Source organism: Nelumbo nucifera, chromosome 1 (genome assembly GCF_055504915.1).
Source record: "Nelumbo nucifera cultivar China Antique chromosome 1, China Antique-T2T, whole genome shotgun sequence".
NCBI classification, from domain to species: domain Eukaryota; kingdom Viridiplantae; phylum Streptophyta; class Magnoliopsida; order Proteales; family Nelumbonaceae; genus Nelumbo; species Nelumbo nucifera.
In genome coordinates, this window is record NC_142649.1 from 158,152,364 (window position 1) to 158,165,039 (window position 12,676).

Here is a 12,676-nt window from a genome sequence, read left to right on the forward strand (position 1 = left end):
TTTTTCTGGTCCAACCGTCCGGTCTGATCCAGTTTTGAAAACCATGATTGATCTTAATAATCTAATAAGGCATTCCAGTCGAGTGAATCTTTAGCATCTGATATCCAATTCCCCAATTGGGAAGAAACTGCTGAGCAACCTATTCTTCTTTCTGTGTTTCAATTTCTTTCCTACACTTACTTGTTGCTGCAGTTGACGAAGGAATACAAGTACTGAAGCTTCTAATAAGAGTGAACGAATGCTTGAAGAGAGCAAGTGCTTTCTCCATCTACTCTGTCAATTGTCATTTAAAGGAGTTAAAGACGTTCCCTTTTTTCTAGTTAAATTAATCATGTCATGATCACTAAACACAGACGCATCATGCATATATGGTTGCAAGCATAAACATACACAGAATAATGTATGCATAACTATGTATGACCTGTGACACAAGTTTTGATGGAGCGTTTCTCCCCCGCGCTCTCTGCTTGCTGTCTTGATTTTCCCTTTATACATGAAGGTTTAAAATATTGATACGATCAAACGTATCGTATTGGTATCTCAAGGAATAGATACAAGATATGTTACGAGTGGCACGATATATGTCTAGTCATGCATATCGTATTGACCGATATGGGCCAATACATGGCGTTATACACCGATACACATGCATCTCCAATTAAAAAGGGTGAGTAGTGTGATTTTTACTCAAGTCCCAACGCCTAAGACAATTTTTTGTAACTTTTTGAGCCATTAGGTCACCTTTTAACTTATGATATTTAGTGAAATAAAATAAATGCTTATTAATTTTATTATTAACATGCAATCTAATCAAATACCATATGTTTGTGTTCAATAATTTTAAGTTAAAATTAAAAGAATAATATTAAAAATGAGTATTTTCTAAACTAACAAAATAAATAATATATCAAAATTATATTTATATAAAAAATTGATTTTTAATCTCAAAAAATTTATACAAGTACAAATATTAGCAAAAGAATAATTACTTTAGTATTTAAAATTCATAAATTTGTAAATGATATGTATCTTAAAATTTTAATATATTTTTATAAATTATTTATTGATAATTTAATTTACACTAAAAAAACATATTTATTATTTACAAAATATTCAAGAATATAATATTAAATTGAATCTATCAAATATACTAATTTATATTTATATCACTAATGATTTCTTATTTCAGAAAATTTATAAAAATAAAAGTATTAATAATTGTTCCATTATTTTAGTAATTAAAAATTATAAATTTACATATAATATATATGTTAGTATATAAATGGACCCACCGTTTATGTTCTAGGTAATGGATCAATCAGTCCAATTTTCTGACTTCAAACATTGAGTTTGTTCTATGATATATCCTGATGTGCAATTAGACTAGGGTTTGGATATGATTGGGCTGGGCTCAGATTACCTGAAAAGTCGGGTTGGGCCAAGTCTGAAAAATAAAACTGTCCGAAGTTTTGGGCTGAGGCTCAGCCGCTCAGCCTGAAGACCGAAAATCCAAGCGGTTCGGAGTCGGGTTGGCACCCCGCCCGTGGAGGAACGAAAGGAGAGTGTAGCCTGTAGACTGTAGACAAGTTAACCGGCGGCTCTCCAACAAATCTCTCTCACTCAAGCCTCAAGGGCCTGAAGCATTTGAGAATTGAGACCAAGATCAAAGAGGAAAGGCACGGGTGGAGTTGAAGGTTATTTCAGTTTCAGGTATTGTTTCGTTTTCGACAGAGAGCTCATTTTCAGAATACTTATGAACCCCTTTCAAATGTATGTTTTGTTTAATTCAGACCTTGTTGTCGGGCAACTCTGGAAGCATGGAAGCTGCGGTGGGATCTTTTTAACCGTTAATTTTACTCATATACGAGCTCTTTCAAACCATTTCCGGTTCTTAGTTGTGAAATATTCTTTTCTTCCTTGGAATCTTCAACTATAGAATTCTTTTCCGAGCGCCTTGAAGTGAAGTTGTTTGTTGAAAACTCATAGTAGGTTTTCCTTGCATATCGTTGAAAATTCATATATTATCGACGTAATTAATTTATGGGATAATACGTTGAGCAGGTTGCATTGTATCAATTATTTTTCTAAATGTTGTTTATTCTGTAATGTAAACTTCGATGCAAAATTGTTGGAAGTTTAAGGGTTATCAGGAAAATACTGAAATTTACCAAAAGAAAAACTATATCATTAATCAAGTCTAGTTTAAATAGTTTTGCATTTATTACAAACTAAATAAACTATATGACATCACTTCCAGGGTCAACTCAACTACTCTCAAGTGAACTCTACTCCCAAGCTTTTGTTTAGATGCGTCAAGAAACTTGAATTGGAAAGGTATGCTGCAATTCTAGAATTTTCCTATAGCAAACATAACTTTCTTCAAGCTGTTTAGAATCAATGCCCCTCTAAACATTAGGCCTGTATGTCTCGTGGTCACGGACTCCCCATGCTGTATATCTCGTGGTCTCGTGGTCTCGTTTAGAGATTTGAAGGCAACACATGTAATTTTTTTTTTTTTTTTTTTTTTTTGCTTAGTTGTTCTGTGGTGTATTGAAGGTGTGTTCTAGCAAAGCTAACTTACCCATTTTCATTATGCCCCTCTCCCCCGGGCAAGGAAACAGAGAGGCTTTTATCAGGTCTATCTATTGAAGTGGAAGTGGTTGGTGCACACTGCAGAGTGTTTCTTTAGCTCATTGTAATCATTTATCTTTAAACAGAAAAATAGAATAGGAATTAAATAATTTCTCTGAGGTACCCTGTTTATGTCTTCCTGCATGTAGAATCTTTACTGGCCATCCTTTAATCCCTATAACTGATATATATATTCAGGATATTGTTTCTTAACCAAAAATGTGAACTCAACATATCTCCCATCATAGGTATGCAGTTCGTTATTCACTTAAGTACAATGCATAGGGGTCCTTACTTGGTGTAATGGCAAGATCTTGGGCTGGCACGCATGAGAACATGCATTCAAGTTTGAGAGTGGCTACAGTGTGAGAAAATGCCAAAGGTTAGGACCATATCCAGTCTACCCATCCCAAGACCCTAGATAGCTGGGACCAACACTGGGTAATGGATTTTTTTCAGAGGAAGCCCTATTTACTTTGAAAAATGCCTATGTTTGTGCTCTGTATTGCTCCATTTAAATACATGTTGTGATGTAGAATTGGTAATTCCAACAGTGGTTCCAAGGATATTCTTACTATGGAGAGAAGTCTCAAGTGTTTTTCATCACTAGGTGGGCAATATTGCTCCTTTTTTTGTGTTTTTTAGCTTCATGGGGCAATGTGGGGTAGCCCATCCCCCATCCCCTTAACCACCCAATCATGGTGGCAGCAGGATTTGATCCCAGTTCACTGCTAACGAGTCACAATTCTACCAACTGAACCACCATCAGTTGGTGCCAATATTGCTCTTTTATTTATAGTTTAAATTAAGAAAATATGGGAAGATAAAGGAGTTTAGACACTTGGTCGAGAAACAAACCTTCACAACTTTCTTTCTGTTTTCTATTTCACCTCTCAACCAATAATCAGGATTGTGTTGTCTGATATCCTCATTTCCTGTTGATATTAGATGCTTTACTATGGAGAGTAATCCAACTGCTGATGACCTAGCCAAGGTGGGCATAGGTCTATGCCTACATAATTTTTGCTGTTGAGAGGTGGGGCTTCAAAATATATATTGTATACCCTTGTAAATTATCTCATGTAGACCTTTATGCTCAATGAATCATAAAGAAGAATTTACAAAAGAAAAGAGGACCTCTGAGTCTTGAGAATCTGTGCCTGGAGTCATTGCTCTCTTCTGAAGGGGCTAGAAAGATATCCCCTCTGGTGGATTCTCAAAGAGTGGAGTTGAAAGAGTCTGATTGTTCAGAAAAAACAATGCAGACCGATTCTCTGTTGAAGTGACATCGGGAGATAAGGAAATAAAGAAAAGAGGAGTGGGCTTGAAGACTCTAGTTGACAAAGAGGTGGAAATCGGCAAGTTTTTGGGCTTGTTCTTTTAGGAGGAGAGGACTTTACTAGAAGAGCTTTTGAAGCATTTGAGAGAAAGAGGAAGCTTGAAAGCATGAAAAAGGCTCCTGAAGTGTTAGGGGGAGAAATTTGGGATGAGGAAGGAGGTCCATATGAGTTTGATGAGGTGGAAGATTGATCTGTGCATAGTATCTGCTTGGCTGGAGTAGTGTTTGCTGCGCTAGTGTAATCTCATGTTTTCTCTCCCTGTTTCTTCATTGATGTAGGCGGTTAGCTGAAGTAGTTGTTGGGTTTGGGGGATGTTATCTTAACACCTGCCTTTAGTTTGTATTCATCTTTTTCCCTTTTTAATAAAATTTTCTTGTTGTTTATCAAAAAAAAAAAAAAAAGAATCATAAGTTACTTCTCAAAAATTTAATAGGCAGACAAACTGACTCTATTTTTTTGTCAGATAACTACTATTAAAATATCCTTATTTTCAATGTTGTGTTTCCCATTTAATATATTATATTGGTTCTATGAAAATCTTAAATATCGCTCTTGCCCCTTGGATGCATGAAATATTCATTAGGATGATGATGAAGTCCAGAGGAAAAATTGTGGTGAAGAATAGAGGAAAGGAGGAGGTGCAAAGGCTGGTCAGTGTGATGAAGAATGGTTATATCATGTATGAAGTGACTGAGAAATTAAGTGTTGGAAGGCTATTTCAGGAGTAGAACAGATACACTGTTAGCTTTTTGGAGAGCAGGTTAAATGACAGAAAATATATGAAGAGAGAAATCAAGAAGTTGATATTAGTTTCATATAAAATGGGCACAGGTATTTTGTTGCTTTTGACAATCACTTTGTTTTAACTCAAGTTTTGAATTATGTTTCACTTTTTTATGTGTTTTATCATGAACAAAAAGCTTACAAAACTGAAATTTCAAGGTTAAATGTACTCACGCTATTTCCCGTCAAACCAAATGCAACCATCATGTTTTATGCATTAAACATTTGGGTTTCATTGTTTTGTGCTTAAGATGTTTAGGGTTAGTTGTCCTTCAGTTTTGACTCTATTCACCTTAAGCAAGTCATATCCCAATCCCAACTATTTGGGTTCAGCTACGTGAATCTTCACATTTCCACTCTATCAAGAGTCATATTTTCTTTTAAATAGTGAATTCTTAGCTCCATTACTACCTCAACCTTTGTTCCTCCTGGTATCCTCTAGCTGTTTTTGGGCCCTCAATTTACATTAGATTGCTCTTTCTTGTTGATACAATTGGTGATCTTCTACACATATTTGAGATCATGTTAGTGGCCTTTTTCCACCTTAGTGGAAGGACAAAGGGGAATGTCAATTCTTGTACCATTAATAATCAATGAAATTCTCTGACTCTATTGCCAAATTAGAAGAAAAAATCTTAGTGGGCTTTCCCTTTCACCTATTGGGACTGCACCTAGGTCCCTTTTTTAATAATTATCAGAATTTCATTAATGGAAAAAACAAGTTATCCCCACAGAAGTAGCAGATCAAAGATACAAGGTCATCTTGGCTTTACACAAAACATCAGAAATTTACATTAGAAATTTTAGCAGATTATAAAAACATTACAGAGAAATTCCCGGCCCTGCGCGTAGGTTCCCATGGATCTTTCATTTCTAAATTCTAATTCTATCAACTCTAGTTTTCCACTTGTCTTTCTTAACATCCTAATCTTTGTTGTACTCATTTTATGTATAAGTTGTTTCTTGATTGCCAACCCATGCAAATCTCCTTTGGCAACTTATTAATATGGAAGCTTTTGTATGTCTGCATCTTTTGGCAACTGGATCATATTTATTTACAAAAAACATGTAAAAGATGTAGCCCCCTCTCCTGTGGAGAAAAATAAAAGAAAAAAAAAATGCATGAGGTTTGGTTGGATCCAAGGTACTTCCTGAACTAAACCTTAAAACAACTTGGGCCAGCAAGGTCTTGGTGGATTGCTTGGTTTGACTGTTATCTTGTCCATGTTTCTTGCTTTATTTTCTTTGGCCTGTACATATCAGTTCATGTGGGAAAAAGAAACTATCATAAAATTATCATTGTATGCATATTCCTATAGAGTTTATATGATGTACCCTTCTGTATGTCCCAGTTAAATTATTAAGTGGGCATATTTTTTTCATAAGAATACAGCAGACGGTTAATGTACTCACTGGAGCTTTTGAATTGTAGGCTCTACATAAGAGTCTAATTGGTAGGAACCTTGGAGTGGTGGATTCAACCTCATGTGCTCACTTGTTAGGGTCCTTTGAAATTTGAATTATAAATCAAACCAAAAATTACTTAACAGAAATTCAAGTGGTCTTCCAGCATTCCCTAACAAGATGCAGTAATTCTTTGTGGTCTCATTTTGTCAATCCAGAAAATAAATTAATTTTGAACGTATTTCTAATACTCTGAAGCAAGAAATAAGACAAAAATTAAACGGCTTCTTAGTATTTTTTGACAGTAAAATACTTTTTTAAGTGTAGGTTTTTTTGGTAAATAGACAGGTTACATGAAAGTGGTTTATGTCAATACATAAATACATTGTATTGCATGCATTACTCTGTGTATGTTTATGCTTGCAATCATGCATGATGCGTCTGTGTTTAGTGATCATGACATGATTAAATTAACTAGAAAAAGGGGAAATTTGAAAGGGAAGGTCTCAAACTCCTTTAAATGACAATTGCCAGAGTAGATGGAGAAAACACGTGCTCTCTTCAAGCGTCCGTTCACTGTTATTAGAAGCTTCAGTACTTCTGTTCCTTCATCAACTGCAGCAACAAGTGTAGCAAAGAAATTCAAATGCAGAATGAAGAAGAACCTATTTGAAGTTGCTCAGTTTCTTCCCAATTGGGGAATTGGATATCAGATGGCAAAGAATCACTGGACTGGGGTGTCTTACCAGATTACTAAGATCAATCTCTACAAGGTTCCTTTTTCAGAGCCTTTTCAGTTATGTTTCTTTTCATGAATCATTATCATAGGATTGTGTGGTTTCCTTTCTTGTAGGATGGTCGACATGGTAAGGCATGGGGAGTTGTCTACAAAAATGGTGAGCCCCCTATCTGTATTTTTACTTGTAAACTACTTCATAAAGAAGGCAATTGAGCCTTTGTTTTTTTTTTTTTAATTTTGTGATGTGTATTGTAGTTCTAGATGTGCAATCTTTTTCTTTGTGGTGAAATTAGTTAACTTTATTCAAAAAAAAATCTTTTTCTTTGTGGTGGTTTTAAGATGGCATTATGAGACTTGAAATCCCTCAACCATTATGGCAACCATCTGCAGCCAATCTAGTCAAGTTAAAATTTGATGGTTGTTCCCTAGGGAATTCGGACCCATCAGATGTTGGGGGAATTTTCAGAAATGAAAAAGGGAGATTTTGGCAATTTATTCAGGTCCAATAGGAAAAGGGTGACTCTTTGAAAGTTGAAATGGTGATTAATGCAGGTGGCATCAGAATCAGTGGTGATTAATGCAGCAGTAGGATTCTTAAAGGGCTGTCTGTCTGTCCATAGTGCATTTAGAAAGGATACTTTTCCCTTTTGAGGGTGGACTTTTTTGGGGGTCCCTGACTGGATGTCATGTCCAGTCTCTCATTGCGTAGAGGACCATGCCTTTGATACCAATGCATTTTACTATACCTTTCTTGAAAAAAATAGCTGAAATTCGAGGCAATTCTACAAGGGCTGAAAATGGCCAAAGCACTTGGAAAGCTTATTGGTGGAAGGAGACTGAAGGATGGTAGTGGGTCAGGTAAAGAACAACGTGGAAGGATTGGGCAACTAGTTAATGGGAGGGTGGTAGGATTTTAGTGGGTTCATAGATCAGCGAATGGGTTGGCATACAGTCTAGCCAAGCAAGGGGTTAATGGGGTACAAATGTATTGGGTTCAGTTGTAACCTGACTTTCTGATTTTTATAAAACAGAGTATGTTTGGTAAGGGATGTGGATAGAATACCCTCAAGGGATACTGATTGCATTGTACATATCTTATTTTTTCACTTTATATTAATAAATTCTTACTGTTATCCATAAAAAAGCAAAAAGGTGGCATTATGAGACTCATAATCAAGTTGTTCCACATTCAGATAAATAACTTTATACATAGATATTTTCATTGATAGAATGGAATGGTGGAACATCATTAATGTAATCAATCCTGAATAGTTGGGATGGTAAGTTATTTTGTGCATATGCTATACTGGGAACATGTTCTCATGGTTGATGTAGTGGGTGAGCTTTAGGTTCCACTAAGAATCTGAGGTTTGAACTTTGGTTACAAGATATGAAGAAAGTATATAAGGTTTATAAAAGCTCAAGTTTCTTTTAGAATAAGTAATCAGGAGGGGTTTCTCAGAGATTATTAAATCTTTGTCTGTGATTAGCCCTTTTGTGCTTACTTTGATGCTTATTCTTGTTCTGGGTTGTTAAATGACTGTAAGATTTGATTTTGATCAGGCACTAAAAGGTCAAGGACTAACTAGTGACTAATTATTAATGTCTGGTAAGAACCAGGAATAATGTGTTGAGTTTATACATTGATAATGTGATGGTGGAGGATCATGTCTCTTTATGAAACAAGGAATCCTAAAATGGTCTCCACATATTCTCCAAAGTTTACTCAGAAGTTATATCAATCTTAGAATGTCAGTTCTTTTTGTTGGCTTAGCACATGGTAGGTTCCAAGGCCTCCTGATGAGCATATGCAACAACTTCCACTTGGTTGGACAACCCGATAGACTCAACAAAAGTGGGCTGGACCTAGTCTATTCAAAGATGTCAAGTGAGGCCATTGACTGGGTTCCATAGCATAATCTTTGTTATTACAATTAAACTTTATGTATCAAAATCAACAATAGCTAAATAAATTCATAAGAGACATGAAGCTTTATGATTTTTTAAACATTAAGGCTATGTTTGGTTTAAAGGAAAAAGTAGGGAAACCTTTACAAACCTTGTATGGGTTTCCCTACCTTTCCTTCAAACCAAACACAGCCTAAGTTAATCTACTTTCTTCCAGACTGCCATCCTTAATAATCATTATTTTCTTCCAAACTTTGTCCAAACCGTCTAGGGATGATTACAAAAATCATGTTGACTGTGCTTACATTTTATGATACATATAGATGATGGCAGACAATTTACAAATTACAATGAATAAATTTTGCATTACCATGTGAAGGGGCCATTGCTTAGTGCAATTGTAAAATCTTAGGCTCACAAGAATGAGAATGCTGGTTTGACTCTCAGAGCAGTGAAGCTCAAGTAGGGAATCTAGTTAGATGACCCACATAATTCTGGCAGGTAGGAAATTCTGTAGCTGTCGGCTGATCTGCATGTCAAACTATCTTGAGAGGCCACGTGTTTTTTCACCTTTCAATATCCATGTTTTGGAGTTTTTGCCAAGTGATAAAAGTAAATCTCAAAGGTTTTGGTATTTTAACTTAAAATCCATAAAGAAGGATTTGTTTTGGTCATGTGGTTTGTAAACTGGAGTATGTCCCATGAATATGGGGTGGCAAGAGGAACATCTGGACTCCTTTTTGGGGTGCCCAACCGTTTTTCCAGTTGAACTACCCAACTGGAAGATGTGTTCTCATGCATTATTTGGTTGTTTATTTGTCTAGAGGTTTATAATGTTGTAGTTGAGAAATACACATGCAGTAATTCAGAAAAATATAGGAAAAGAAAGAAAGAAAGAAAGAAAGAAAGAAAGAGAAAGAAGAAGAAAGAGGTTTCAGCAGTAAGCTGTAGAAGAAGGGAAGGGAAGAGAGAAAAGAAGAGTACGAACATCTCTCTCTCTCTCTCTCTCTCTAGCCCCCTTGATCTCTTTTATTTACTTAATTCTAAAATCAAGTACAATTACCTGGGTGCCCTTAATGAGGCGGCCAGCACCAAGGCTGAGTTTGGAAGGAGTACAAATGAAAATATGTAGAGTGCAAAACCTTTCCTGGAGGCGGCCAGCACCAATGCAAATATGTATTTACGCTGTACATATTTGCATTTGTACTCTTTCCAAACTGAGCCTAAAGAAATAATTAAAGAGCAAAAAAGCCCATTACAAAGGCCCATAACCAACAAACATAAACTTAAACACTACTTAAAAGAAATAAAAACAGTAAGGCCCATTCAGCCCAACGATTCCATATCCTGTTTATTCACAATTTTCACATGTGATAGTTCAGGTGTTAGTTCCATGTACAAGTGGTTCATTGCATTTCTGTATGACTTTTTTGCACGGCAAGTTTTGGCCCAATAGCCCTCCTAGAAAAGGCAAGGCAAAATAAGATAATTTTACAATGCTTTATCAGTAGAAGAAAACCCAACTAAAGTTGTTCACACTCTGGTTGCACACAAAGCCTTAATTAGCTAACAAATGAACTTGTGCAGTGATTATTGAAATCTATTACTGTGTTATCTCCACCCCTACTTCACCCCAACATAAAATATCCCTGGAACACCTTACTATTTGTTTATGGCAGTACCCCTATGCCATGATTCTAGATGCTGATGTGCTGGAAACTTGTGGACATGACATCCATGTCACAGGAAATCACAATCAAGAAACTGAGCTGAAAATGCTTTATGGTTTTCTTGGTGTAATATATCAAGCTTAGAATATTTTAATACTTTCTTGGTAAACTAGAGGCAATGAGGCACCCTTCATTAAACTAAAACAAGACGCTAGAGAAAGGGAAAGAAATTGCATTTTGGTTTCAATATATATTTGGGGTGATGAAATAAATACATTACTGTAATAAAGTATGCATGGGATATTGCACCACATCATTCAATGCTAATTTTAGTAAGCTTTACATATTTCATGATGTGCCCACTTTTATGCTTCTATATATTGATTTTACAGTTTGATATATCTCAGGCCTCCTGAAGAATTAATATGCTTAACTTTTAGGATTGCAATGCAGGCATTCCATCTGCAGATGCTCCCAAGAAAATAAGTGGGGTTCACAAGCGTTGTTGGAGGTACATTCCAGCTGAGACAAAGAAAACAATAGAAAACCGACCAGAATCACAACAAGTTCAAGTGGTTTAATCGTTAAATATATGTAGTTCGGCTCAGATTCTATTTGATGTTGCAGCTAAGTCCTGCCACAGACACGTACAGTTGTTGTTAATTTTATTTACTTTGCAGTTTAAAATTAAGCACATAGCTAGGTTTAGCAAATTAAGCAACGAAATTTATGTAGGCTGACCTGAGTAAGGGAAAATGTTATTTAATACTTATTTTATGCTTCTAACATTTCTAGCTCATGAAGCGTCTTGCATTGCTTATTCGTGTTGTACTTACAAGATCGATTACAAATTTAATATATTTTGGTTCATTTACTCGATCTAGATTTCTATAAGCCTTAATTTTAACAAGTCATTCATGGTTCAGCACTGTGTTAGTCCAGTTTGAATGTCTGGCCCTTTAAAGTGAAGTGATTCTGAGAATTATTGGTTTGAGAAAATGGTGGGTTCGGGGGTTGAGATATTGTAGTGATTAATTCTGAGAATTATTCAAGAAATTAAAACGCTCCCTGGCCCTGAATGGTCAAGCTTCATTGAAGCATTGTTTGATTATTGAGTCAAGGCGGCAGAACAAGAAGCATGTTGGTAGTGTAGCCTCAAAAGCTATAAATTAAGGAGAATTTTAGTGATGAGTTCATCAGATCTAGCTTCTTAACAATCCTAAATTGAAAAGTTTGGGTAATTAATGTATGACTATATATTCTAAATGGGTCTACCATTTTCTAGCTTACTGATCCTGATCAGGTCATGGATTCATAATTTGCACAATTTATATTCCTAGCTAAGAGAATCGATATCCATCAGCACCAATATATTAATTGGTTTCATGGTAATGACAGCTGCCTCTTAACACCAGATAGCTGGATCTATAATCTTAAATATAACCATGCATGGTCTAAATACAACTGAAACTCAAAATTGGGTTAACCCGATTCCCTAAGCTCAAAATAATCCTGGCCATTAATAATGTTTATTCTCATTAATTACCTACTTTAATGCATTTCTGATGGTATATATATGAGTCACCAGTCGTAGAATTGAAAATAGTTTGGCTGTCTACGTTCAAGGTTCAACAACCTGTGCTGTGCTGTGCTGTCCAGCGGCTCTCTACTAGGCTCTAGCTATACGAATTCCATGCAACGGTAACAGTGCTAAGTCATCATGGCCGTATGAATTAACTATATAATTAACGTGTTGGCTGCATGGAGAGCCTGTGGACAGCACAGGCTGTGTCCACAAAACTAAAGTATTAATTCTCCCAGTACCAGTAGTGAACTTGTGATGAAATAAAATGCAAAAGCAAAGCACATACATAAATGAAATTAAAGTTACAGGGGATTCACAAACAATTTTGCCAGGTGGCCGGGGTTCCAATCATCATATCTATCACTTGCCCGTCAGTGAATTGGCCAAGTCATCTACCTCTCCTCCCCCAATTTACAGAACCAATTAAACTAAATGACCAAATATTAATCAAATCGACCAAATAAATTCATGATCACAAACTTCATTATTGCTTGCAATCGCCCTTCTTTTTTAAACTCTAATTAAGAAACTTGGGAAACAAGGATAACAAAACTGAGCACAATAAGTAGAGAAAACCAACCTATGAGTTCAAATTTGTGTGCTAATGTAGCTGTTA

General features: G+C 35.8%; 1 protein-coding gene across 11 annotated transcripts; it reads left to right on the forward strand.

The window, feature by feature from the left end:
• The first annotated feature begins 1,382 nt into the window (after positions 1-1,382).
• On the forward strand, positions 1,383-11,274 carry LOC104602829 (uncharacterized). 11 transcript variants are annotated; one of them, XM_088894939.1, is made up of 5 exons: positions 1,383-1,710; positions 2,258-2,334; positions 6,693-6,931; positions 7,012-7,054; positions 10,916-11,274. In XM_088894939.1, exons 3-5 carry the CDS (start codon positions 6,698-6,700, stop codon positions 10,999-11,001), a joined length of 363 nt encoding a protein of 120 aa, XP_088751065.1. In that variant the 5' UTR covers positions 1,383-1,710; positions 2,258-2,334; positions 6,693-6,697; the 3' UTR covers positions 11,002-11,274. The 11 variants fall into 11 exon arrangements, with proteins under 11 accessions (XP_088751065.1, XP_088751064.1, XP_010264976.1 ...); XM_088894938.1 differs by lacking the exon at positions 2,258-2,334 and adding an exon at positions 1,791-1,829 and having other exon boundaries at positions 1,507-1,710; positions 6,698-6,931; XM_010266674.3 differs by having other exon boundaries at positions 1,538-1,710; positions 6,698-6,931; positions 10,929-11,274.
• The last annotated feature ends 1,402 nt before the right edge of the window (positions 11,275-12,676 follow it).